Consider the following 26,049-nt stretch of genomic DNA (forward strand, 5'->3'; position numbering starts at 1 on the left):
CTCCGAGCTACATCTGAGACTCCTCTGAGCCACATCTGAGACTCCTCTGAGCTACATCTGAGACTCCTCTGAGCCACATCTGAGACTCCTCTGAGCTACATCTGAGACTCCTCTGAGCTACATCTGAGACTCCTCTGAGCCACATCTGAGACTCCTCTGAGCTACATCTGAGACTCCTCTGAGCTACATCTGAGACTCCTCTGAGCCACATCTGAGACTCCTCTGAGCCACATCTGAGACTCCTCTGAGCCACATCTGAGACCCCTCTGAGCCACATCTGAGACTCCTCTGAGCCACATCTGAGACTCCTCTGAGCTACATCTGAGACTCCTCTGGGTCGCAGTCAGGGGCTCCTGTTCTCTATAAACGGCTGAGGAGAATTAGGACGGTCAGCTAGGCTGGAATGTTGCGTATCGTCCGGTTTGTGGACAGTGCGATGCAGAGCACAGCTTCCTCTCAAAGCCCTCGGCGGGATCTGCCCATAAACCCCAGGCTCGATCGGCTCAGAGGCAGGAATGTAAAGTGCTTCCTGATGTTGAATGGAGTTGTCCTTTGGGGGTTGGAGCCAACAGGAATGGCATCCTGAGAGTTGAGCCTCACACAGAGATAGTCACATGGTCTCTCACTTCAGGAGGCGAAAACTGAGCTTCTGGAAGACCTGGCACTACACAGATTTCAATAAGTAGAAACTATTGTGCCTTTTTAAAAACCTTTCCTATACGACAGCCACAATGATTTACTTGTCAAATACATGAAAGCCAGACAACCGTAAAACAAATACGGCTCACACCAATCTGAGTGGCTATGACTCAGGAAGGGTGTACGGACATGTGCATGATTAGTGGGTAGGGTCTGCCCTATATTTGCACTGACCATAGCCCTTCATTTAAACCTGCAAAGTTTAATTTAGAACTGCTGCGTCTGCATCATGCATGTTGTGGTGGGTCCTTAGATCCTGTAGTATGATTATGGCTGTGCTGCAATTCCTTGCTGATTGTATGTTGTTTTGAAAGGTAGCATGTTCATGGCACCACATGTTATTTCCAGTGGTCCTGGTTTTGGGTGTGTTTACTATGCCAGGGGCTCACTGAACCCCCCCCCCACACACACACACCACCCCCATAAAACCAGCTGCACTTTCCATTAAAGCATCACAGCCCAGAAAGGCCTCCCCAGGACGAGTCAGACCCTCCCTGGAGTTTCAGACAGGATGCAAACAGCAACCATCACCTCAGGAAAGGAGAGGTCTACAGAGGAACAAAACATCCCACTTAGGACAGGAGAGACAGTAAATCCATGGCAGAGGTCTGGGTTCTACCTGGGGCATAATCTGGAAGTACGGAGGCTGTAGAGACTGCAGGACAAAGCCTTTCCACACTCAATATAAAGTGTAATATACACGATATTCTCTGTGTTAGGCCAGGGTTTCCTGGGTATAATGGCTGGTCTACCTCACTGAATAATCCTCCGCAGGGCTACTATTTCACATAAAATGCAGTTGTGTAATCTCTGTCACTGATTGTGCACAATCTGCTAGACTGGATTGAAGGTTTTGGGCAGAGTATCACCTCAGTTGCAAAGTACAGCCTGATCTGACCATAGAATGCAGCCTGTTCCAGTGGTCTGGGAGTATCAAGCTTCCTGCTAAAACTGCACAGAACTTTAAGTTCATGACAAACTGCTTTTACCGTGAGGCACAGTTTTCCTCCAAAATTAAAGTAATTCTCTCCACATGCCAGTATATTTCAAACTAACAAGCTTGTCAAGTTTAATTTTTGCTTGTCTGTGCACAACATAGAGTTCCCACCACACAAGTCAAAAAATAAATAACAACATTCATGTGGATAACAGGGATAGCAAGCGGCAGTTACAGCCCCGGGCCACAGTAATTACAGACAGCGCTCTGTGGGCTCTATCAGTGCATGGAGCTCTTTCAGCCCTGCAGTTGGCTATTTAGGGAACGTTCGAACCTGGTGGCCCAAAATGGAGCCCAAATAAACAGCATTTGGTAAGAAACAGCCCCCCTTTTGCACAGTCAGTGATAACATACGACTTCCCCTCTCAGTCCTTAATGAGGGTGTGCCCCTAACATACCCCACATATGGGGGCAATCCCATTCCAATGAGCACGGGATGCTATATGCAGAGGCGAGAGCAGTGGACAGGGCTTAGGTGGGGGGAAAGAGCCGGAGGTGGGGGTTGGGGGATGGGGGTTGGGAGATGGGGGGGTGAGGTATTTACAAAGTCAGTGGCATTCGGCTCCCTCCAGTCCAAGTGAGCCAGGAACGGTGACGGGGAAGAGAAGGGGCTGCCCGGCTGAACAGGTCAGTGTTCCTAACTTTTCACACACCGGTGAGGGGTGTAGGTCTGTCAGTGAGTTTCTCAGATCAGACTTTTAGGGGGATGTGTAGGGTTACACAGCACAGCTTTGAGAAAATTGGGTCTTTGTTCAAAGCTTGACTGTCACACTAATTGCATTCATAAGCTTGCTTTTCTTTCTTTCTAAAGTTTCCATCCTTGATTTTTTACAGATCACATTTTTCAATAACACATTTACGTGGCAGACTGTACATGCATGGATATTTAATATGCAGTACATACAGAGTGCACTTATATAACTCCTGTAATTTATTTTTACACTAACTGTAGCAGTCCTGTTCAGGCAGTAGGATGTACAGTACATCTTTCAGTAGAACAGTCCAGACGCTGTGAACTAAAAACACTTGGAAAATGTTATGTAAAATGTCTGCCCAGATTAATGAGGTGTGTTCCATTTCAGAGCTGTTGCAGTGAAATTCTCCTGATTTATCCTGCGACTGCGACCATGCAGCTGACTGCGACCATGCAGCTGACTGCGCTCCTGCTCCTGGCTGCCTGGGCGCAGCTGGCTCACTGCCAGCGGCAGGACCCGTTCTACTGGCTGTCGGCTCTGCGCAGCCGGGGGTATGCGCACGGCTCCCTGCAGGCCGACACCACCGGGGGGGATTGCCCCGCGGAGTGCGACTGCCCCCCAACCTTCCCCGTCGCCATGTACTGCGACAGCCGCAACATCCAGCAGGTCCCTTACATCCCGTCCCGTATGAAGTACCTCTACCTGCAGCACAACCACATCAGCGCTCTCCCCGATGGGGCCTTCGATAACGCCACCGGGCTCATCTGGATCATGATGCACGAGAACAGCCTCAGCTCCGACAAGGTCGGCAAGAAGGTGTTCGCCAAGCTGAAGGACCTGGACCGGCTCTACCTGTACCACAACGACCTGTCCCGTGTGCCCGCACAGCTGCCCAGGTCGCTTCGGGACCTGCGACTGAACCACAACCGAATATCCAAGGTGCAGCCCAACTCCTTCGACGGGATGGCCAACCTGAGCGTGCTCCTCCTCAACGACAACGGCATCCAGGATGTGGGCGGGGCTCTGAAGGGTCTGCAGTCGCTGACGCTGCTGGACGTCAGCAATAACAGGCTGAAGAAGGTTCCGGACCTCCTGCCGGAGATGCTGCACCAGCTCTACCTGGAGTCCAACAGCATCGACGCGCTGCCCACCGGCTTCCTGGATAAGTTCGTCAAGCTGCAGTACGTGCGCATAGCCCACAACCTGCTGACGGATGGCGGGATCCCCCCAAACACTTTCAACAACAGCGGCCTGGTGGAGCTGGACCTGTCCTACAACAAGCTGGAGAGGATTCCCCCAGTCAGCACCAACCTGGAGCACCTCTACCTGCAGGCCAATCACATCAAAGGTAATCCAGCCAGCCGGTCCTCTGGGAGGCATTTCCTAATAAACATCTACTACAAAGTCACCATTTAACCTGAAACATATAACTGGAAATCTGCATTTGTTCAGAAGCAGCATACTGCAAATGAACCCCCACATAAATTATTTTAATGGGTATATCAGATAACCACAAAAATGCCTAAATGATTGTTGGGTCGGATGTTCTGTTATTTTAGGTCTTCATTCTCACAGGACATCCCTATATGCCATTGCAGCTGTAGAAATGAAGTGCCTGCCATCGTTCTTCTACTCTGCTTCTATTCCTGGTCCTACAGTGACCATGTAGTCCCTTACTCTTCAAGGAATAATTGTTTCTCAACTGGAAAAGTGCTCAAATTTCAGCTGCCATCCCATGCATGCTAACATACTCACTCTAACATACTCACCTTAACATACTCGCCTTAACATACTCACCTTAACATACTCGCCCTAACATACTCACCCTCACTTACTCAACCTAATATACTCACCCTAACATACTCGCTCTAACTTACTCACCCTAACATACTCACCCTATCATACTCACCCTAACTTACTCACCCTAGAATACTCGCTCTAACTTACTCACCCTAACATACTCACCCTATCATACTCACCCTAACTTACTCACCCTAGAATACTCACTCTAACTTACTCACCCTAACATACTCACTCTAACATACTCACTCTAACATACTCACCTTAACATACTCGCCCTATCATACTCGCCTAACTTACTCACCCTAACATACTCACCCTCACTTACTCAACCTAATATACTCACCCTAACATACTCGCTCTAACTTACTCACCCTATCATACTCACCCTAACTTACTCACCCTAGAATACTTGCTCTAACTTACTCACCCTAACATACTCACCCTATCATACTCACCCTAACATACTCACCCTATCATACTCACCCTAACTTACTCACCCTTACATACTCACCCTAACTTACTCGCTCTAACTTACTCACCCTAACATACTCACCCTATCATACTCACCCTAACTTACTCACCCTAGAATACTCACCCTAACTTACTCACCCTTACATACTCACCCTAACTTACTCGCTCTAACTTACTCACCCTAACATACTCACCCTATCATACTCGCTCTAACTTACTCACCCTAACATACTCACCCTAATATACTCACCCTAACATACTCACCCTAACATACTCACCTTAACATACTCACCCTATCATGCTCACCCTAATTTACTCACTCTAGAATACTCGCCCTAACATACTCACCCTTACATACTCACCCTAACTTAGTCATGGTAATGTACTCTTGCATCCAGTGCACACAGAAAAGACGTCCATCCATCCATTATCTATACCCACTTATCCTGAGCAGGGTCGTGGGGGGTGCTGGAGCCTATACAAAAAAGAAGTGTTTATTTGATTTATTATCCAAAAACTTTATTGCTCTGAGGTAATACATCAAAAGGTCTTTCTTCTAAAAGTGGAAACGCCAGAAGTGGGTGTGTCTGAAACACAGTGTACTTTCTCAGGTGGGAGGAGTAACAGCCAAAAAAATTCCCAGAAGGCAAATGGAGAGGGTGTGGTTTAACAGGCTGTGTTTAGTTAAGTCCATACTACACTAATGATGGCTTTGCTTCGACCAATCATACCCTGAGATTTAAACAAAGCAGCATGATGTAACAAATTAAGGAATGTGTTTCTTGCACTCCTGTTGTCACCAGCATCATCTTAACAAATCTAAATAGATATTTCTAAAAATGCAAATCTGATAGCACACATCTGCTCATAAGTCTGCTTCTTAGATGTTCTACTCTGATAAATTTTGATTTCTATTATTTCCTGCATCCAGAAATGTCTTCTTGTTGAACATGAAAAATGAAATAAAAATTTCCACAATTGCATGGAAATATTACATTTTATTTGCCTGAACCAAACACACTTTCTTTTGAAAGCTTTAAAACTACCTCTGAAATTGGTTTTGGACAGGAGCAGGTAACTCAGAATTTCAGACACACAAAGGTGTTTGTTGGGAGAAGTTAAGATTGCACATGAATAGAGGTTTAAGCTGGGCCACAGGTAGAGCTGGAAAGCTGGGACACTTTGTCCAAAGGCCTGGGGGGGGGGGGGGGGGGGGGGGGGGGCAGGATACAGGATGTAATTATTCTTAATTTGTTACATAATGCATCTCAATTTTGTCCTATGCCTGAGAATGCATAACTGCAGCCCTGTGTTCTTGTACAATTTTTTTTCCTTGTATGTACTGGTAATAATCTCTTAACTTGCAAACTGTGAAATATTTTTACAACAACAAAATACATTCCTTATATTTTCACCTGTAAAGTCCAACTGTATTAATGTGACTGACCCTTTTTTTCAAGGTTATCAAGCTTAAAACATGGTTAAAAAGTCACCCGTTTCATATAGTCTTCTTAGGTTTTCTCGTATTTGTTTTTACATCAAATTAAGTTTTGGGTTTCCCTTTTTGCGATTAATCTTAAATGTCTTCTCAGAGTTCACGTTGGGCAGCCTGTGCAGTGTGGTGGACATGGTGCACTTCTCGCACCTGAAGGTGCTGAGGCTGGACGGGAACGAGATCAGCCGGGAAGACCTGCCAACCGAAGCGGCTCTCTGTCTCCGCCTCGCAGCCACCATCGAGATGTAGTCGCGCCAAGCCACCAGCAGAGGGCGCACAAGGAATTCCTGCTTCTGTGACTCAGCATTCGAGACCGCAGAGACCATCTGACTTTCACAGAAGTTAAGAGTAACAAAAAAAAAAAAAGGCAGAAAAAGAAACAAAGGCTTTGATAACAGTACTTTTAGTCAAGAGAAAATCCCAGTGGGTTGTTTTCTGTCCCTTAAATAAGGATCATTAAGTTCTTTCTTTGGGGTATAAATTGTGTCTGTTTTTTCTATGGATTTCTATTAGGAAATGAGGTGTGAATTTATCCAGCCCCAGTCTAATGTTCAGTGAATAACTGCTCTGTGACCCCCAGCTCAGCTCAGCCCAGCCCAGCCCAGCTCAGCCCAGCCCAGCCCAGCCTAGCTCAGCTCAACCCAGCCCAGCCCACCCCAGTCCAGCTCAGCCCAGCCTAGCTCAGCCCAACTCAGCCCAGCCCATCCCAGCTCAGCCCAGCCTAGCCCAGACCAGCCCAGCTCAGCCCAGCCCAGTTCAGCTCAGCTCAGCCCAGCTCAGCCCAGCCCAGCTCAGCTCAACCCAGCCCAGCCCACCCCAGCTCAACCCAGCTCAGCTCAGCTCAGCTCAGCACAGCTCAGCTCAGCACAGCTCAGCTCAGCTCAGCCCAGCTCAGCGTGTTTCCCACTTTTCTCTGGAGTTGCTGTGGCTCCAGCAGCAGGTTAATTTGCTCTCTCTCACTGGCATCAGTAAAAGGCCAGGTGGGGCTGGACACAGGGCTGTAGATATAACTCACTGCCCACCAGCAGCGTATAGTAATCACTAAAGCTCCTTCTGCTTTACACAGTATGAATATGTCAGCTCAGGACTAGCAGGTGAACAATGCTGTGAGTATTTATTCAGAATGGACCCAGGAGAACTGGTCCAATAACACGTCTGGGTATGCGTGAGGTTGACTGCCGTGTAAAACTCAATGTCATTAGCCTTACTTACCTATTAATGGAGTACCCAGGAGAGTGTGGGGAAAGCCAGGGAGCAGTCTTGTGTTTCTGAAGCATGTTATGGAGGGCCTTGCTTGTGTTTCTGAAGCATGTTATATAGGGCCTTGCTTGTGTTTCTGAAGCATGTTATATAGGGCCTTGCTTGTGTTTCTGAAGCATGTTATATAGGGCCTTGCTTGTGTTTCTGAAGCGTGTTATATAGGGCCTCGCTTGTGTTTCTGAAGCATGTTATATAGGGCCTTGCTTGTGTTTCTGAAGCATGTTATATAGGGCCTTGCTTGTGTTTCTGAAGCATGTTATATAGGGCCTTGCTATTCTGTAAAGTGTGTAATTATAACCTCTTTGTGAGACAGTACTTCCCCGATGTGTTCTTCAACTCTAGAGGAAATAAGTCAGGCTGTGACTGCACTGTGCTGCAAAAGCCAATGATGAATACATATCTACTGCATGCTACAGTATTACCCACAATGCCTTAGGATTTGGGTAGAGATTTAGGGAATAAACTATAGGCTACTTTTTATGATTCTTTTGATAAAAATAAATATTTTGATAAGAAAATGAAGTTGGTTCTCTTCAGTGTACCACATAAATAGAAAGCCTGAATGAGTGTTTTAGATGCAGTGCTTCTCACCCCTGGTCCTGGGGACCCACTGTGTGTGCTAGTTATTTTAAACGCACACCTGGGCCGTGTCTGAAACAGCTTACTCGCCTACTATTGAGTATACTAGTTGCATTCGAGTAAACTGTTTCAGACACAATGATACCACTGCTCATCTCATTTCACTCATGTACGCTCATGAACACCCAAACACATGAACAAATACAAATGCTCACAACCACTTGTATGAATTCATGTCTTGAGCTCATTCTGTACACAAGCTCCATGGACTCTTGTGTTTTCTTTGAAGTGAGCGCCCTCTACTGGTTGGTTGATGAAACCCAAACCAGCGGTTCTTTCCAGGGAAATGGGATTGCAACAGTAATCATGGTTTATCTGCTTCTCACTCACCAGCCAGAGTGAAGCACCTTTAGTCAGCTGACTGATGGGGTGGGTTTCGGGCAGTGAACTGCGGTGCCTGTGGAAGGAGATACAGACACCAAAGTGTACCTGACAGGTGTGCTCAGAAAGATGTGGGTACCTGCTGGGGGATCATGACGTTAGAGGCCACCTTAGCCACTGTAATATGTCCTGGGTTAGGCGCATACAATAATATAACAAAGACACAGATCCTGTGATGTTCCTCATACAAGGTCAATGCAGCAGGACGCACCTGCAGAAAACATGAAATAGCCCACAGCTGGCAAAGCTGTTCACTTCATGAGAGGGTTGAAAGAGGGTTTGACCCAAATGATCAAACTGACTGGTGAATCATTAAGGGTGGTTTCGTAACTTCACCCTGCAAATCTGCTCTGATCTCAACACTCTATGGTGTAAGTGTCATAGAGTGCTTGGGAATCTGTTCATGTACAAACCACAATAACCTCTTCAGATTGGAGCGATCAGTCTCTCCTATATCCGTGCGCGTGGCAAGTGATCGCAGGCATAGTGCTCGGAACTTCCAAACTACAACACACCGAGCGCTCCCAACGTTCTGAACTTCCAAACGGCTGGAGAGCACTCCGAACGTTCTGAACTTCCGAACCGCCGGAGAGCACTCCGAACGTTCTGAACTTCCGAACCGCCGGAGAGCACTCCGAACGTTCTGAACTTCCGAACAGCTGGAGAGCACTCCCAACGCTCTGAACTTCCGAACGGCCGGAGAGCACTCCCAACGCTCTGAACTTCCGAACGGCTGGAGAGCACTCCCAACGCTCTGAACTTCCGAACGGCTGGAGAGCACTCCCAACGCTCTGAACTTCCGAACAGCCGGAGAGCACTCCCAACGCTCTGAACTTCCGAACGGCTGGAGAGCACTCCCAACGCTCTGAACTTCCGAACAGCCGGAGAGCACTCCCAACGCTCTGAACTTCCGAACGGCCGGAGAGCTCTCTCTAGTGCTCAGTGGGCCTCAGGGAGATCATAAACGAACCCTACAGTATGTGTGCACACGTGAGAATCATGAGCGATTAAATCATGAGCGATTAAAGAGGGGCTGAGCCAGAGATTTGTATTCCAATCACAGTGTTTGTGCATTGATTGGCAGCAGAAATATCCTATTAGAACTGACTGACTAACACAGGGGAACCTCATGCCTCCCTGGGAAGGGCCAATGTATCGCTAACCAGCCCACTGGCTAACAACCTAGTGTCCAACACATCCGCCCCCTCCCAGACACAAACCAGAGAGTTAAAACAGGCAGAAATGCACCATTCCACAAGACAATCATCCCAACAACACATCAACATCAACTCAGTAAAATGGTAAACTGACCACAAAGTTAGTGTCTTGCAATGGCTATGTGAGCCTCCAGACTTAAACCAAATCAAAATGAGTGATCTGGATTGAACAGGGCAGTCCACAAGTGCAGACCAAAGGATTTGAAAAATGTAGATTCTGTATGGAGGAAAGGCCCCACCCCCTCCCCACCCAATATAAGCAATAATCTCTTAAACGCTATTGAATGGTGGACACAGCTTTGTCAGAACTACTCAAACGGACATTCCAGGATCGAGTGAACTGTTATCAGCAAGATAACAATATGAAAAAGACTATCAACTCTACTCACTGCGAAGCTCTTAGGAACCGTTTCATCCCTTTCTCAATATTTGCTTCTTTCAATGAGCAAACCTGCCTCGCCACTTTGACAGGGGATGCGTAGTGTTGACAAGCCAGTTCAATTACTTTTCTTCTCAGCCTTTCTTCCGTGCTCTTGCATGAAAACCGTGCCGATTAACTGCGATATGGGACGAGATAAAATCTGAATGAAGTGCATTGAGAAAACACAACGTTACTGCGAGCGCTTACATGGTTCAAACACAACAGCGCCCTACTCCACTCTCATATTTAGATACAGACCTGATACGTAAACATCTAAACTAAACCAGGAATTATCCATATTGATTATTTTCTGAAAGCTAGCATTAATGTGGAAAGAAACATGTTATGCGCCCACATATGTCACGTAAAAAACTGGAAAAACCTCATTGTTGCCAGTACAATCGTTTTCGTTTCTTGTCTCGCATAGGCCTACATGATGACAGTGTTCATCATAGTGCTAGCGGCGGTGCTAAACGGCACTAGCCCATTGCTGCTCAGTCATGTCTGCATGCTTGACTCACAACACAGTGCTTCTTTCATTGTTACCATCATTTTCCTGCTGTGATCACATCATAGCTTTTCTCTTTTTTCATAACACAATGTACACACTACATGCAGATGCACACAGAATCGCAAATCTTCGCGGTCTTTAAGCCCAGCTTAATTATGTTACTATAAATATGGGTTAGCGAATGTGGTCATGTCGCCCAATAATTATTTGCACAGTAATGTAGAGCTGGTGGCTGGAGGCTTCAATGCTCTGGTTGGTATACATCATGCTTGTGCAGTTTTTAAAAATATTTTTAAATCACGTGCTTCTTGTAGCTCAACATTCGGCGTGAAGTATGTTATATCATTATGAGGGTTCAATTGGACGGAAACGTGTATTTTAGCCAGTTCTGAGCTGTCGGGTGCAGACGTCAGTATAAATACACTAGCAACAGCCAAACTGATCATGCGGATCTCTAAAACGATCGCAGTTTTGCACCATCGAAAACGGCCAAGAGACACCTAAGCGTTTGCATCAACTAATTTCACCATGTAATCGCCTACCATCGCAAAAATAACACATCTATTGTTTTTTTTAGGCGTGTTGTAGGACGTGCAGGAAGATAAAATAGCATTTAAATAGTAAAATAACACTTTTAAGTGCCAGTATGAAGTAGGCTATTATATATATTGCACATATACATATACAACTATTCAGTTGCATAACAACCAATACAAAAACGTTTAAAGGAGAGATGCTAGACTATTCTATATTTTATAACCAAAAGATGTGTTGTGGTCGTTCTAGTTCCAGTAAAGGCTAAAATTTGAAACACAAACACCACAGCTCCTCATCGTAAAGCTCAAAAGAAGCATATTACATTACATTACATTACAGGCATTTGGCAGACGCTCTTATCCAGAGCGACGTACAACGAAGTGTATAACCATAACCAGGAACAAGTATGTCGAAAACCCTAGAGAGAAGTGCCGGTCCAAGTGCAGGGAACAACCGCATAGTTCAACTTGGACCCTGAAGGTTAAACTGATTAACACTAGCCCAAACGAGAACAGCAACAATGCAGTCTACGCAAAAATACAAGCAGTAGTTAAGACAGGTGCATTAACTAAGTCACCTACGAAACAGCTACCTAGTTACAACCCTAAGCTTAGTAATTTAAGAGATTACAGGGAGGTAGGGAGGGATGGGGAGAGGTGCAGCCTGAAGAGGTGAGTCTTCAGTCGTTGCTTAAAGTGGGTCCCTCCACGGGGAGGTCATTCCACCATCGTGGGGCCAGAACTGACAGGAGACGTGTTCGGGAAGCGCAGGTGCGAAGAGGAGTTGCCAGGCGTCCTGAGGTAGCAGAACGGAGGGGTCTGGCTGGCATGTAGGGTTTTTTTTTTTTTTTTTTAATTAAATTTAGGCTTACCTCTGTTAACGTGCAAACTCGGCCTGTCTAACCATGATAATGCATAAACCAGAGATGAACACTCAAAGACCTCTGAAATGGGCAACCTTCCTTCAAATGGTTCACGTTTCTAATTTTAGAATTTGGCCACCCTATATAGAGAATTGGAACACGTAGTCTAAGTGCGTTTTCAGATATAATAGTCTTTTTGAGTTCCGAACAAGGTCCGTTCGGGTTGTTATAGATTGTTTTGGTCCGGTTCGTTTCACATAACCAGGTATCAAACGGACCTTTGGAACAGATTTTGGCGGGAGTATAAATAATAATAATAATAATAATAATAATAATAATAATAATAAATCACAGCAAGGCAGGCAACATGATGAAGAAAATATGCGGGTACCACAGGTAAAGGCTGTTCAAACAGTTAATTCTGTGTTTAAAAAGTTTTAGTGGAGTGGAATAAATACTTCGAATGAAATATATGATTAAAAATAACAATTTGCCCATTTTTGGAGAATGAATGCATTTAGACAACACATATGTAGGCCTAAAATATTTTGTCACTGGCGTCCTCAAACATTGATATGCGGTAGGTGTTTAAAATTAACTTGCTTGCAAAACCGAAAAACAAACTCTCTTCTGACAATGTTTCTGAATACAGGAGTAACCTTTTCCTTCAGGTACAGGGACCAGGACGCCATCATCCGTCACGTATGTACCCTCACAAACAAAAGGCCCTTTGTCTGCTAGTTAATAATAGCTCATCCTTCAGATCACATCAAATAAACAAACTTTTAAAAATGGTGAAATAAGTAGGATAACCAAATGTTGCATCAGTTTGGTCTAAATGTAGCAGGTTTACCTGTCAGGATTTGTAATACCATTCATCACATCCAAAAAATACTCCGTCTGGCGTCATAGCCCACTGTCCAAACTGCTGACCTACACTGTACACACATCATTGTCGTGCCTGACTGTAATTATAAGGTTAGTGGGTCGAACAACCCAAAAATCGTATTACTCAGCAGGCTGAACCACAATTTCTGTGATGACTTCATATTAACCTTAACATCGTTTTTCTCGGTATAAATGACTCCCTTGTTAAAAACAGGCAGGAAGAAACGAGGATCTCCTCTCAACATTTTGTTTGAAAATAACGTGATTTTGACGGTTTTCTTTTTCTTTTTTCCAATCTACATTATTAAGCAAAACAGTTTTCAGGATTAGATAAGTGAAAGAAAATAATTTCACCTGTTAAATTCAACAACTTTTTTTAACTTCAAAATTCCACTGTCATGGTTCGCACCCAATGACAAGGAAGTACTGATCAGAAAGGAGGGGGTTGGGTTAAAAAGAAGTCAAGGGTGGCATACCACCTCAACTGCAGACTACAGGTGTATGAATGACTGAGAATACCTCTGTTTCTGCGGGCCCATCGCAAAATGAAGAAATACAATTTGGATTACTTCAAGGGTTTTATATTTAGAAACTCCAACGCAAACGAAACGGTAAGAAGATTTCTGCTGTCCAGTATGAATAAATCATCAGTACGAAAATCCCGGTCAATAAGTGAAATGGTGTATAGGAATTCGTCATATTCCACGTTAAGATGCCTCGGCGCTTATATTCCTCTTTGTTATAACTTATTTCACGATAAGTCCCCAGCATTGAGTTACAAACCAATCTATAGTCTGTCGATCACAACTCGCTTTAACTGGCTGATAACGCTCTTATCGGTAGCGGAGAGGCTCGCGGACACGAAGCGCAGCCTATTTTCCGCCTGGAAATTTTTCTGGCACGTGGAATCGTAGAGGACGCGAAGAGATAATATCCTACTGACCCATATATTGTAATAGGAACATAAGCAACGGAGTGAATTAAGTTAAACGGAAACGATAGCGTGTACAATGACATGTTTCACCGAGGTTGTCGTTTCTATACTAAAATTGTTTATGCATATACTCGAAAATACACAGTCGATGCAGATCAAGTATTTTAATCATCAGATCGGTTCAGGCATCATCAAAGGTGGAAAGTCCAACGGTCAGAAAGTAAAAGTCCTGCCATATGTTTCTTGCACCCATGAACACAGCCAGCTGACTTCACTAATTAATGGTACGTCTTGGGTGAAGAATTTAGCTAATTAGCAAATCCATGTGATTGGAACAAAATGCTGGGAGGACTAACTTTCTGAACCTGGATTTTTCACATCATTCACCTTATTTTGCTCTTACCTGGTTACAGACGTGGAAAATGCATGTTCAGAAAGTGAAAGTCCTCCCAGCATTTTGTTCCAATCACCTGGATTTGCTAATTGGCACAATTCTTCAGCCAGGAGGGAGACCTGATTAGGGTTAGGGTTAGGGTTAATTAGTGAAATCAGCTGGCCGAGTTCATAAGTGGGAGAAACACACTGCAGGAGCTTTTGACCCCTGGACTTTCCACCTCTGCCTGGTTATTATATATCACGCTTTTAGGCTACCCTGGCCAGGTCATACTGACTAAGTGGCGTCCTAAGTGGGGACGGCACTGATGTCATATGATGTCATGTATATGCATGCAGGCATACTAATTTACCAGCAGAACATACGCGGGAACACACACCCTCCTCCCCCGGCTTTGGGACCCTAGAATTATTACCACCTTTCTTCCCCCTTATGTTCTACTGGTAAATTAATAGGCGTACATGTATTATGTAACCACAGTCAAAATGACCCGACTTGAAACCACGACATTGATAGAAGAACAAGCGCCTTGGCTTTTCTCAAACTCAGTGGAAACCCGTTTCTGGTGTGTTCGCTGGGCGGCGGGACCACTCCGATTCCACGACTGGTGAAAAGTGGCTCTACGCCGGACAGTTTTGGGGGGGAGAATCGCCTATTTGACTGCTGTGCGTGTTGCACATGCACAGGAAAGGCCAGTTCACACCGTATGCGGGTATTCTAGTACGTGATCACAAATGGAATGTTACTGTTCTATACGTTTGGCATTTTAACTCATTATTTGATCAAGCGAAATAAAGCAAGTAGATTTGTGCAATTATATTACTATTAATGTTATACTGAAAAGCCACTCTGTGCCATTTTTTAGGATAAGGATGTTTCTGAGGGGCCCGACCCTCCTGTCAGCAGTACGGATGAGAACCTGGAGAGAGGAAACTGGGCCAATAAGAGGGAGTATATGTTGTCCATGGTCGGATACGCCGTCGGCCTTGGAAACGTGTGGCGATTCCCGTATTTGACGTACAAAAATGGAGGAGGTAACGAGTCGCTGCGTATTTTTGCACTTGAGCTCATTACGTCAAACGTCTCAGTCTGAGCAATACCGCGATAATGCGATTTCCTCTGTGCGTGCGTGCAAATACTTTACAGTGTGCACCACAGCAAACATGTCTCCCTTAAACAATCAAATTGGTGTAAAATAAAGGATATTGCGCAACTGAATTTCAATGGCCATTCAACATGCTTATTGTATGCTTCAGACAAATATAATTCTGGCAATCTTAGTGGTAAAGTTAGAATAAAGTCAACAATGATTCAAGAACACTGTTTGTGCACTTAATAATGCAGTGACAGCTTATGATTTGTCTTATTGATACTGGTTATAACCATAACCTGGTTATGGTTATACACTTTCTTGTACGTCGCTCTGGATAATGCCTGTAATGTATTGATACCTACTTGACCCTGGTTTCAAAATGTAAATATCTCTGTACGACAGCGCATTAAAAACCCACATTTCCCTCTGCTTCCATGTCCTCCTCTTCCTCTCTAGGAGCCTTCCTCATCCCATACTTCATCATGCTGGCGGTGGCTGGCATCCCCCTCTTCTTCATGGAGTGTTCCTTAGGCCAGTTCTCCAGCCAAGGCCCCATCACGGTGTGGAAAGTGGTGCCAATTCTGCAAGGTCTGTCTGCAGCTGAGGCCTGAAGCCGAGGCCAGCTTATTGCAATGCCTCCTGGTTTGATGGGAGATGTTAGTTTGGAAAATGCTTAAAAATCTATTGAATAATACTGATACTGGCCCACCCAATCCGCAGGTATTTTACATATAGTGCACTGTATATTGCAATCTCTACGCACTCATCAAAACACTTTTACACACACACACATGCGCACACTAACACACTCTCTCTCTCTCTCACACACACACACACACAGTATGCAGGGTTGCATATGCTGCTCATTTTAGTGGATAATTTTAAGCTGAGCTGCTGATCAGTTTTCCCGGAACATTTGGAAGCAGCCTTTCAGATGCCCCTTCCTCAACATGCATGCTCTGGAAAATTCCATTTCACAAATGAATGGAATGGGGAGGTCCCAGTGGATTAAAGTGTCCGCCAAGTGATTGTAATGGGTAACCAATGTGTAAATTCCTAGTTTATGATTTGGAAGTTGAAAGTGTGAGATCTATATTGCAATTGTCCCTATTAAAGGCAGTTTGTGTGCTGAAGGATGATCAGCACCTTTTTACTACATGCTCATAACATCGTTTAGCATCTTGTCTCAGGATTGTCCTTGAAGGAAGTATTTATTTGGTATTTATAGCAGAGCAACAGGGGTCACTGGGTCCACACATGCTATGTGCTACTTGTGTGGAGCTGTTTTTATTTGTCTGAAATACATCTGAAGACCACTGACAGTGACATGCTGCTTGCTGAATGTGCTTGCTTTTCATCATGCAGTACACATGGTGTTTTCTATTGGATCCCAGCCCCTGGTTTGAAGGAAAGCAAGTTAGCTGCCATGTAATCTATCAATAATCCAATTAAGTTTTTGGGGTTAAAACCTTAGCTAAGTTACTGCTTTTCCATTGACTCCAGTAGGTCACCTGAGTAGTTATTTCGCAATCGTTTTTTTTTTTTTTCCAGTCTAAAATTCAAGGCTCAAATCACTGTCAATATTATGTGGTGCTTAAGCAAAGTCTGAATGTAAATATGAATCAGTGTAATTGTAAACAATGTTAATGTCAATATGCTTTTATATTTTTGCAGGTGTGGGGGTAACGATGGTGCTGGTCAGCACTCTGGTGGCAATCTACTACAACGTCATCGTGGCGTACAGCATTTACTATCTGTGTGCGTCCTTCCAGTCGCCCCTGCCCTGGAGCGGCTGCTTCTCCTGGTCAGACGCAAACTGCGGTGTCACTCCTAAAGGTCTGTCCCCTGCTCACTACGCACTGTCCCTCCTAAAAGTCTGTCCCCTGTTCACTACGCACTGTCCCCTGCTCACTACGCACTGTCCCTCCTAAAGGTCTGTCCCCTGATCACTACGCACTGTCCCCTGTTCACTACGCACTGTCCCCCGTTCACTACGCACTGTCACTCCTAAAGGTCTGTCCCCTGTTCACTACGCACTGTCCCCTGTTCACTACGCACTGTCCCCCGTTCACTACGCACTGTCCCCCATTCACTACACACTGTCCCCCGTTCACTACGCACCGTCACTCCTAAAGGTCTGTCCCCCGTTCACTACACTGTCCCCCGTTCACTACGCACTGTCCCTCCTAAAAGTCTGTCCCCTGTTCACTACGCACTGTCCCCCATTCACTACACACTGTCCCCCGTTCACTACGCACTGTCCCTCCTAAAGGTCTGTCCCCTGTTCACTACGCACTGTCCCCTGTTCACTACGCACTGTCCCCCATTCACTACGCACTGTCACTCCTAAAGGTCTGTCCCCTGTTCACTACGCACTGTCCCCCGTTCACTACGCACTGTCCCCCATTCACTACGCACTGTCCCCTGTTCACTACGCACTGTCCCCTGTTCACTACACACTGTCCCCCATTCACTACACACTGTCCCCCGTTCACTACGCACCGTCACTCCTAAAGGTCTGTCCCCCGTTCACTACGCACTGTCCCTCCTAAAGGTCTGTCCCCTGTTCACTACGCACTGTCCCCCGCTCACTACGCACTGTCACTCCTAAAGGTCTGTCCCCCGTTCACTACGCACTGTCCCCCGTTCACTACGCACTGTCCCCCGCTCACTACGCACTGTCCCTCGTTCACTACGCACTGTCCCCCGCTCACTACGCACTGTCACTCCTAAAGGTCTGTCCCCCGTTCACTACGCACTGTCCCTCCTAAAGGTCTGTCCCCTGTTCACTACGCACTGTCCCCCGTTCACTACGCACTGTCCCCCGTTCACTACGCACTGTCCCCCGCTCACTACGCACTGTCACTCCTAAAGGTCTGTCCCCCATTCACTACGCACTGTCCCCTGCTCACTACACACTGTCCCCTGTTTCCTACGCACTGTCACACAATTCTCTGGGAGTGCAGTTTAAGGTGGAACTGTCAAAAATAAGATAAGATCTCTTTGTAATTAATGCGCAATTTATTGTTACTGCGCAATTGCTGCATGTGAACTTAGTGACATAACTGTGACACTGAATGTCTGAATGAAAAAGCTGATATGTATTTTTTATTCTTTGGAATGTATTGTGATTGGTTGGTAATGTAGAGATGACGCACAGTACTCTGAAAGCTATAATCATACCAGGTGAGTAAGAGGAACTGTAGACCAGGTCTGCTGTAATCGAATCTCATAATTACGGGTAACGCAGGAACAGGCACAGTGCTGGCAGAGCAGATCTTATGAACAAAACGCAGTTAAGCACCCAGATTAGTTTCCCTGTGAATTAAAACAGCTCCAGCTCTTAATGGCAGGCTGTGATGGACCGTTTCTTCACCCTAAACCTGAACTTTGCTTTTACATTTTTAAACAATGTCAATATTTACCAACCTGTGAAGCTGGCTTACAGGACATTGGTTGCTAACCTACAGTGACCCGCCTCAGTACAAACAGGCCGTGCTTTCTGTGTGCCTGCTTAGAGTTCTGCAACGTCACCTCTGAGAATGGGACTGCCACGATGGTGAACGCCACCTGGTTAACAGACAACAATGAAACCTGCCCTGCAGCAGACATCGTATCCATACCGATGCAGAGCCCCAGTGAGCAGTATTGGGAGTAAGTCCTTTTCCTTCCTGGGAGGTCACTGAGAACGCAGGTATTATATTTTACCATGGATTGATTATCTATGGGTTTCCTGTCTTTGAAATCACCGAATGACATGGTCAGTCGTTCCATAGCATGCTTCCCTTACAGATATTGAGCTCTACTGTATAAATGTGGACATACAGTATTATATATTAGTTGTGTATCATTCTTGATAAGGTTGAGCATATGATTTATGCATGCCATGATGGTGTAGACCAGTTGCTCCTCTTAAGGCCAATACATGGATGACATGTGAACAGGAACGCTGAACTGCTGTTACCTGGAGCCATACAGGGGGGGTCAGGACTGACTGCTCCATGTCTGTACTGGGGGGGGTCAGGACTGACTGCTCCATGTCTGTACTGGGGGGGGGGGGGGGGTCAGGACAGGCTGATCCATGTCTGTACTGGGGGGGGAGGGGGTCAGGACTGGCTGATCCATGTCTGTACTGGGGGGGGGGGGTGTCAGGACTGACTGCTCCATGTCTGTACTGGGGGGGTCAGGACTGACTGCTCCATGTCTGTACTGGAGGGGGGGGGGGGTCAGGACTGACTGCTCCATGTCTGTACTGGGGGGGTCAGGATTGACTGCTCCATGTCTGTACTGGGGGGGGGAGGGGGGGAGGGGTCAGGACTGACTGCTCTATGTCTGTACTGGGGGGGTCAGGACTGACTGCTCCATGTCTGTACGGGGGGGGGGGGGGGGTCAGGACTGACTGCTCCATGTCTGTACTGGGGGGGGGGTCAGGACTGACTGCTCCATGTCTGTACTGGGGGGGGGGGTCAGGACTGACTGCTCCATGTCTGTACTGGGGGGGGTCAGGACTGACTGCTCCATGTCTGTACTGGGGGGGGGTCAGGACTGACTGCTCCATGTCTGTACTGGGGGGGTCAGGACTGACTGCTCCATGTCTGTACTGGGGGGGGTCAGGACTGACTGCTCCATGTCTGTACTGGGGGGGGGGGGGGGGTCAGGACTGACTGCTCCATGTCTGTACTGGGGGGGTCAGGACTGACTGCTCCATGTTTGCTCAGCTTGGTGGCGCTGCAGCGCTCGGAGGGCATGGAGGAGGCGGGGGAGGTGGTGTGGTACCTGGCCCTGTCTCTGCTTCTGGGCTGGCTGCTGATTGGGGCTTCTCTCTTCAAAGGCATCAAGTCCTCAGGGAAGGTGAGTTTGGCCGGTGAGTCCTGGGGCAGAGCTTGCTTAACCCATACTTAGCTGCCAGCTTGCTGTGTTTGGCTCTGGCAAAAGAAGGCAAGGCACATGTCCAAAAATACAATGTCAATTTAGATTTTCAACAGAAGTACAATCTTTAAAATGATGGGTGATTTAGGGGTTCAGTCTTACTGGCGTTCAGTCTCTGCGTGTTCAGTCTTACTGGCGTTCAGTCTCTGCGTGTTCAGTCTTACTGGCGTTCAGTCTCCTGCGTGTTCAGTCTTACTGACTTAGTCTCTGCTGTCAGTCTACTGACGTCTCTCTCTGTTCAGTTACTGCGTTCTTCGCGTGTCAGTCTTACTGGCGTTCAGTCTCTGCTGTTCAGTCTCTGGTTCATTCGGTGTTCAGTCTTACTGGCGTTCAGTCTCTCCTGCGTGTTCAGTCTTACTGGCGTTCAGTCTCTCCTGCGTGTTCAGTCTTACTGGCGTTCAGTCTCTCCTGCATGTTCAGTATTACTGGCGTTCAGTCTCTGCGTGTTCAGTCTTACTGGCGTTCAGTCTGCGTGTTCAGTCTTACTGACGTTCAGTCTCTGCGTGTTCAGTCTTACTGACGTTCAGTCTCTGCGTGTTCAGTCTTACTGACGCTCAGTCTCTGCGTGTTCAGTCTTACTGACGCTCAGTCTCTGCGTGTTCAGTCTTACTGACGCTCAGTCTCTGCGTGTTCAGTCTTACTGACGCTCAGTCTCTGCGTGTTCAGTCTTACTGACGTTCAGTCTCTGCGTGTTCAGTCTTACTGACGTTCAGTCTCTGTGTGTTCAGTCTTACTGACGTTCAGTCTCCTCTGTGTGTTCAGTCTTACTGACGTTCAGTCTCCTCTGTCTGTTCAGTCTTACTGGCGTTCAGTCTCCTGCCCCTGCATGTTCAGTATTACTGACGTTCAGTCTCCACTCCCAGGTGGTGTACTTCACGGCCACCTTCCCCTACGTGGTCCTCCTGATCCTGCTGATCCGAGGAGTCACTCTGGAGGGGTCCAGAGAGGGGATCGAGTATTACATCGGCACCCAGTCTAACCTGACCAAGCTCGCCGAAGCAGAGGTAAACATGTTTAAAAAACACCCCCTCAAACAGCATACTCAACCCCCCAAACATGCACTCAACACTGCATACTCACCCCCCCCCCCCCCCCAAACAGCATACTCGCACACCCTACCCAGACAGCATATTCAAACACTCCACACTTGAACTGGTATTTCCGCATTCCTCCGGTGAAAGAGCAGGTTTCTGTGCTTCAGGTGTGGAAAGATGCAGCTGCTCAGATCTTCTACTCCCTGTCCATTGCGTGGGGTGGCGTCATGACCCTGGCATCCTACAACAAGTTTGAGAACAACTGCTACAAGGACTCCATCATCGTGTGCCTGACCAACTGTGGCACCAGCGTCTTCGCTGGCTTTGCCATCTTCTCCATCCTGGGTCACATGGCTCATGTGTCTGGGAAGCCGGTGTCAGAGGTCGCCCAGGCCGGTATGCCCACTGCGCCCACTGTTTACCCACCCGTTACACAGCGCTTAGCAACAGCAGAACACCCTGCTTGTTTTAGAGGGTATAAGTAACTGAAAGAAGCTTTTTCTAAACTGCTTGAATGCTAATGAAGTAATGCGTGATAATGTGTGTAAAATGTTAAATTTACTCTTCATTCCAATATTCTCATGCATAATGCTTTCCTGCATGTACAAGCACGGACATAGAGCATTGGTTTTCAAATTTGCACCCACAAATTGAAGCGGACAGGCTGTTTTGCAGAAAAATCCTCGATTTCCCTGCAAAGCATAAAGAAAATCCTGGTGTATTTTTGTGCATTGGCATATGATTATTTCCGTCTTATATTTTAATTTTCACTCAGGAGACAAATGTTGTATAAATGTGGTGTAAATGTGTTGTAAATGGTGTAACTGTGGTGTAAATGTTGTGTAAATGTGTTGTAAATGGTGTTACTGTGGTGTAAATGTTGTGTAAATGTGTTGTAAATTGTGTAACTGTGGTGTAAATGTTGTGTAAATGTGTTGTAAAGGTTCTAATCTTTTTACTCACTGCAGGGTTTGGTTTGGCTTTCATCGCCTACCCTGATGCTCTCTCCAAACTGCCGGTGTCTCCGCTGTGGTCCATCCTCTTCTTCTTCATGCTGCTGACCCTCGGCCTGGACTCTCAGTTTGCCAGCATCGGTCAGTGGACTCCCCCGGCGTTACTTTAGCGCTGACCTCTGCGCAGACTGTTTTCCTTTGCCTCAGCCTTCTGATTTGCCATTTCCTGTTCCACAGAAGTCATCACCACCTCGCTGCAGGACACTTTCCCCAGTGTGTTCAAGTCCAAAGGGAGCCAGCTGACTGTGGTGACCTGCATGGTCCTCTTCCTTCTGGGCCTTCCCTGCGTCACTAGAGTAGGTCATCAGAGGGAGCAGCAGGCTTTTATTCATTTCAATTCTAACACATTTATTTCAGTGCAAGTAATGCCACATGCTGTATGTGTACCGAAATACAAAATACATGTTTCCTCATTTTGAAATCTTTCAGATTGTATTTTTAGATGCTAGCTTTGTGTGACTGTAAGCTGCTACTCTCTCAGTCAGGAATATACTGGGTAACACTGATGGATCATTTCTGTGGTGGGTGGGTTCTTCTTGTTGCCGCAATACTGGAGCTCTTTGGCCTGTGCTATATCTACGGTGAGTATCTGCTGTTTGCCATGCGATTATGTTGAAATGCGCTCTCATACTGTCCCTGTTGTGAGCTCAACACAGCATGGTTAACACGCAGTGTGACCGCAGGAGGGAACCGGTTCATCAAAGACATTGAGATGATGATTGGAAAGAAGACCTCGTGGTTCTGGCTCTGGTGGAGGTCGTGCTGGTTCTTCATTTCTCCCTGCGTCCTCATAGTGAGTCTTTGTTGTTTTATTAAGTCCACAGGAATACCTTTTTGGTCTTGTTTAGGACAAAGTTAAGAGCTGTGTGAGATGATGTTTGGAATGCGCACTGCAGCAGGAAGTGCAGCCCTGCGCACTGCAGCAGGAAGTGCAGCCCTGCGCACTGCAGCAGGACGTGCAGCAGCATACACTGCTCACTGCAGTAGGATGCTTAGACCAGTGAAGGGCAGGTGTAATAGGTGCTCTCCAGGTTGCTAATCGCACTCGGTTCAGTCCTGTTTTTTCTCTCAGGTCATCCTGGCCTGGTCCCTGCTGACCTTCTCCATCCCCACCTACGGCTCCGTGGCGTACCCCCCGTGGGGCGTGTCTCTGGGCTGGTGCATGACGGCCTTCTGCCTGGTCTGGATCCCCGTCTGCGCAGTCTGGAAGGTGCTGCAGGCCAAGGGCAGCCTGTGGCAGGTAAGCCAACCCAGCACCTAAAACCCCTTTTTTAGGTTTCATACCTTCTCCACCTGCTCCACCTTCTCACACCTGCTTCACCTGCTCCACCTTGTCACACATCCTGAGTGACTCTCACACAAAAAACATGATTTCAGAAGAGTTGGAGGGTGTAGTGCAAGGGTGAAGAAAATAAAACCAGGAAAACTGTTTAGTTGTTTCTACTGAGGATTTGAAAAACAGCAGGGAGGTGGTCTGTGATTGGCCCTTTACCTGGTAGCTCCCTTAAACAGCCCTAAGTAGCCAATAGAAAACAATAACTCTTATACCTCACTAGGGCTGTACAGTAGCCTAGTGAAGGTGACCTAGTGCCGGTAACACAGTGACGATAGCCTAGTGACAGTAGCCTAGTGATGGTAACACAGTGACCATAGCCTAGTGACAGTGACAGTAGCCTAGTGACAATGACCCAGTGATAGCCTAGTGACGGTAACCCAGTGACAGTAGCCTAGTGATGGTAACCCAGTGATGGTAACCCAGTGACAATAGCCTAGTGACAGTAGCTTAGTGATGGTAACCTTGTGACGGTAACCCAGTGACAATAGCCTAGTGACAGTAGCCTAGTGATGGTAACCCAGTGACAATAGCCTAGTGACAGTAGCTTAGTGATGGTAACCCAGTGACGGTAACCCAGTGACAGCCCTGTGCTTTTTCAGCGTGTTAAAACAGCTTGCTCCTGCACTGAGGACTGGGGGCCTTTCCTGGAATGCCACTGGGGGGAGCGGTACCAGAAGAAGCAGTGCTATTGGAGGAAGGGCTCCCTGTCCCAGCCCAACAAGGACGCCTGCGTCATCACAAATATACACAGCGTCAAGCTGTGACCTCACTATTTCAACTCCATTTTAAAGCGTATAAAATGAGGGTAAGATGGTGTTAGAGTGCATGCGAGTGTGTGTGGGAAGAGAGAAATCTGCATGCAAAGTGCTGACAATAACTCCAAATGGTCTCTCTCTAAAGCTTTGGGTAGCTTCAAAATGTCACCCAAAGTATATTAATCAACCTAAAGCTGGACTATGTTTCTCTTGTGAAGAGATTAGGTTCTCTCTCATGCTGAAAGTTAATTAGTTTTAAATAGTTTTCAATATTTTTGTTTTTTTTTCTCTTTTATATAGATTTTTATTGTGCGCAACTGTAAGCCATCTTTCTGCACAGGGTAAATATGGGTTTAGCCATTTTTAATGAAGATGCCAAGTTTGTATATAAATGCTGTTTAAACGTTGTGCGACATTCCGCATATACGAAGTATGGCTTTTAAATAATGAGACTAATGCTGTAATTCAATTTTAATGAAGAAAACTTACATTTCAATTCCTTTCCCCTTCAATATATTCCCCTTCTGCAACTACACACCGCTGCATTCTGGTCTTCCACTGATCAAAGCAATGCAGTAGGTCTTCTTCCGTTAGTTGTCTCAGAAGCTTTTTTTTTTCGTTTTCTTCACTTCTGGAGCAGACTCGAAACGGGTTCCCTTGGGTGCAGACTTGATTTTAGGGAAAAGTACTTGACCACCCTCCCTGTTCACCTGATCTATCACCATGCAACTTTTTTATTTTCCCTAAAATCAAGTCTGCACCCAAGGGAACCCGTTTTGAGTCTGCTCCAGAAGTGAAGAAGAAAACGACGGAGCTTCTGAGACAACTAACGGAAGAAGGCCTACTGCACTGCTTTGATCAGTGGAAGTCCAGATTGCAGCGGTGTGTAATTGCAGAAGGGGAAAGGAATTGAAATGTAAGTTTTCTTCATTAAAATTGAATTACAGCATTAGTCTCATTGACTACAAGGCGTGGCTATTAAATATTCCCCATTTTTCCATTTCATGCATGTTGTGTGTATCAAGAACATTTGTCTTTTGTCTTAAGATGTTTCTGACCATTGAAATAATTTTTTTGTCTTTCTTCTTGGTCAAATATACTCAGGATTAATTTTTTAGATATGCCTAACTTGCTAATAGGCAAGTATAATTTAGCACATGTATTGATTCAAGCACAAACATACAGTAGCATGTTTAATAAAACTTAAAGCACAAATGGAATCTTCATGCTGTGTTTATTTGCATTTTTTTTTAAACTCATGAAGCGTTCTGTGAAGACCTGTGACTAATTCATCTAATTGAATTAGTCTCTAATTCATACATAAATTTATGTATAAATATGCAGTTCCTCACCAATGTTGAAGGTGTAATTATGGGCGACCACCGCTCGCTTCGCTCCAGCGACACGGGGCCTCAGGAGAGCGCAGACGTCCGGTCCCCCTCCGAAACGCGTGGCGTCACCAGCTGCTGCTTTCCCAGACGCTCACGCAGTCGGAGGAGGACCGTGGAAGTCTGCGCTCTCCCGACGCTGCGTGGGCGCTGGACCTTTCATACGCAGCTTTAGCACGCAGGCTACGAGCGCTCGATAGCGAGGAAACGCGAGCCTCTAAGAGGCTGACTCCACCCGTACCCTGGGCCAGACACCAGCCAATTACACGCCACCATTTAAGCAGTGATCTCCAACCC

The 26,049-nt window shown here is 46.3% G+C and overlaps 2 protein-coding genes and 1 long non-coding RNA gene across 6 annotated transcripts; 2 read left to right on the forward strand and 1 right to left on the reverse strand.

The window, feature by feature from the left end:
* The first annotated feature begins 2,230 nt into the window (after window positions 1–2,230).
* On the forward strand, window positions 2,231–7,942 carry fmoda (fibromodulin a). Of its 2 annotated transcripts, XR_010325009.1 has the most exons (4): window positions 2,231–2,323; window positions 2,779–3,739; window positions 6,258–6,508; window positions 6,546–7,942. XR_010325009.1 is itself a non-coding variant. In XM_064305758.1 (3 exons), exons 2-3 carry the CDS (start codon window positions 2,824–2,826, stop codon window positions 6,407–6,409), a joined length of 1,068 nt encoding a protein of 355 aa, XP_064161828.1. In that variant the 5' UTR covers window positions 2,231–2,323; window positions 2,779–2,823; the 3' UTR covers window positions 6,410–7,942. The 2 variants fall into 2 exon arrangements, 1 of the variants encoding a protein (XP_064161828.1); XM_064305758.1 differs by having other exon boundaries at window positions 6,258–7,942.
* Window positions 5,699–10,272, reverse strand: LOC135238090 (uncharacterized). Its single transcript, XR_010325010.1, has 3 exons — window positions 10,047–10,272; window positions 8,390–8,456; window positions 5,699–6,486 (listed from the first exon to the last, which is right to left on the reverse strand). It is a non-coding gene; the product is annotated as an uncharacterized LOC135238090 (long non-coding RNA).
* Window positions 10,273–13,324: 3,052 nt separating this feature from the next.
* Window positions 13,325–25,588, forward strand: slc6a14 (solute carrier family 6 member 14). Of its 3 annotated transcripts, none has more exons than XM_064305550.1 (14): window positions 13,325–13,487; window positions 15,070–15,238; window positions 15,754–15,885; window positions 16,972–17,133; window positions 18,816–18,951; window positions 20,016–20,148; window positions 21,090–21,230; window positions 21,428–21,656; window positions 22,229–22,354; window positions 22,451–22,569; window positions 22,755–22,854; window positions 22,957–23,066; window positions 23,346–23,513; window positions 24,209–25,588. In XM_064305550.1, the coding sequence occupies exons 1-14, from the start codon at window positions 13,422–13,424 to the stop codon at window positions 24,371–24,373; spliced, it is 1,956 nt and encodes a 651-aa protein (XP_064161620.1). In that variant the 5' UTR covers window positions 13,325–13,421; the 3' UTR covers window positions 24,374–25,588. The 3 variants fall into 3 exon arrangements, with proteins under 3 accessions (XP_064161620.1, XP_064161622.1, XP_064161621.1); XM_064305552.1 differs by lacking the exon at window positions 13,325–13,487 and adding an exon at window positions 14,452–14,769; XM_064305551.1 differs by lacking the exon at window positions 13,325–13,487 and adding an exon at window positions 14,776–14,924.
* Window positions 25,589–26,049: the final 461 nt, after the last annotated feature.

This window comes from Anguilla rostrata, chromosome 13 (genome assembly GCF_018555375.3).
Source record: "Anguilla rostrata isolate EN2019 chromosome 13, ASM1855537v3, whole genome shotgun sequence".
NCBI classification, from domain to species: Eukaryota; Metazoa; Chordata; class Actinopteri; order Anguilliformes; family Anguillidae; genus Anguilla; species Anguilla rostrata.

Excerpts from the sequence above, each read along its gene's own strand:
- slc6a14 (XM_064305550.1), top strand. The coding sequence starts at position 13,422 with ATGAAGAAATACAATTTGGATTACTTCAAGGGTTTTATATTTAGAAAC. Across the intron at positions 15,886-16,971 it reads AGTGGTGCCAATTCTGCAAG|GTGTGGGGGTAACGATGGTG; the intron begins GTCTGTCTGCAG and ends ATATTTTTGCAG. Across the intron at positions 22,855-22,956 it reads TGGCCTGTGCTATATCTACG|GAGGGAACCGGTTCATCAAA; the intron begins GTGAGTATCTGC and ends GTGTGACCGCAG.
- fmoda (XM_064305758.1), top strand. The coding sequence starts at position 2,824 with ATGCAGCTGACTGCGACCATGCAGCTGACTGCGCTCCTGCTCCTGGCT. Across the intron at positions 3,740-6,257 it reads GCAGGCCAATCACATCAAAG|AGTTCACGTTGGGCAGCCTG; the intron begins GTAATCCAGCCA and ends ATGTCTTCTCAG.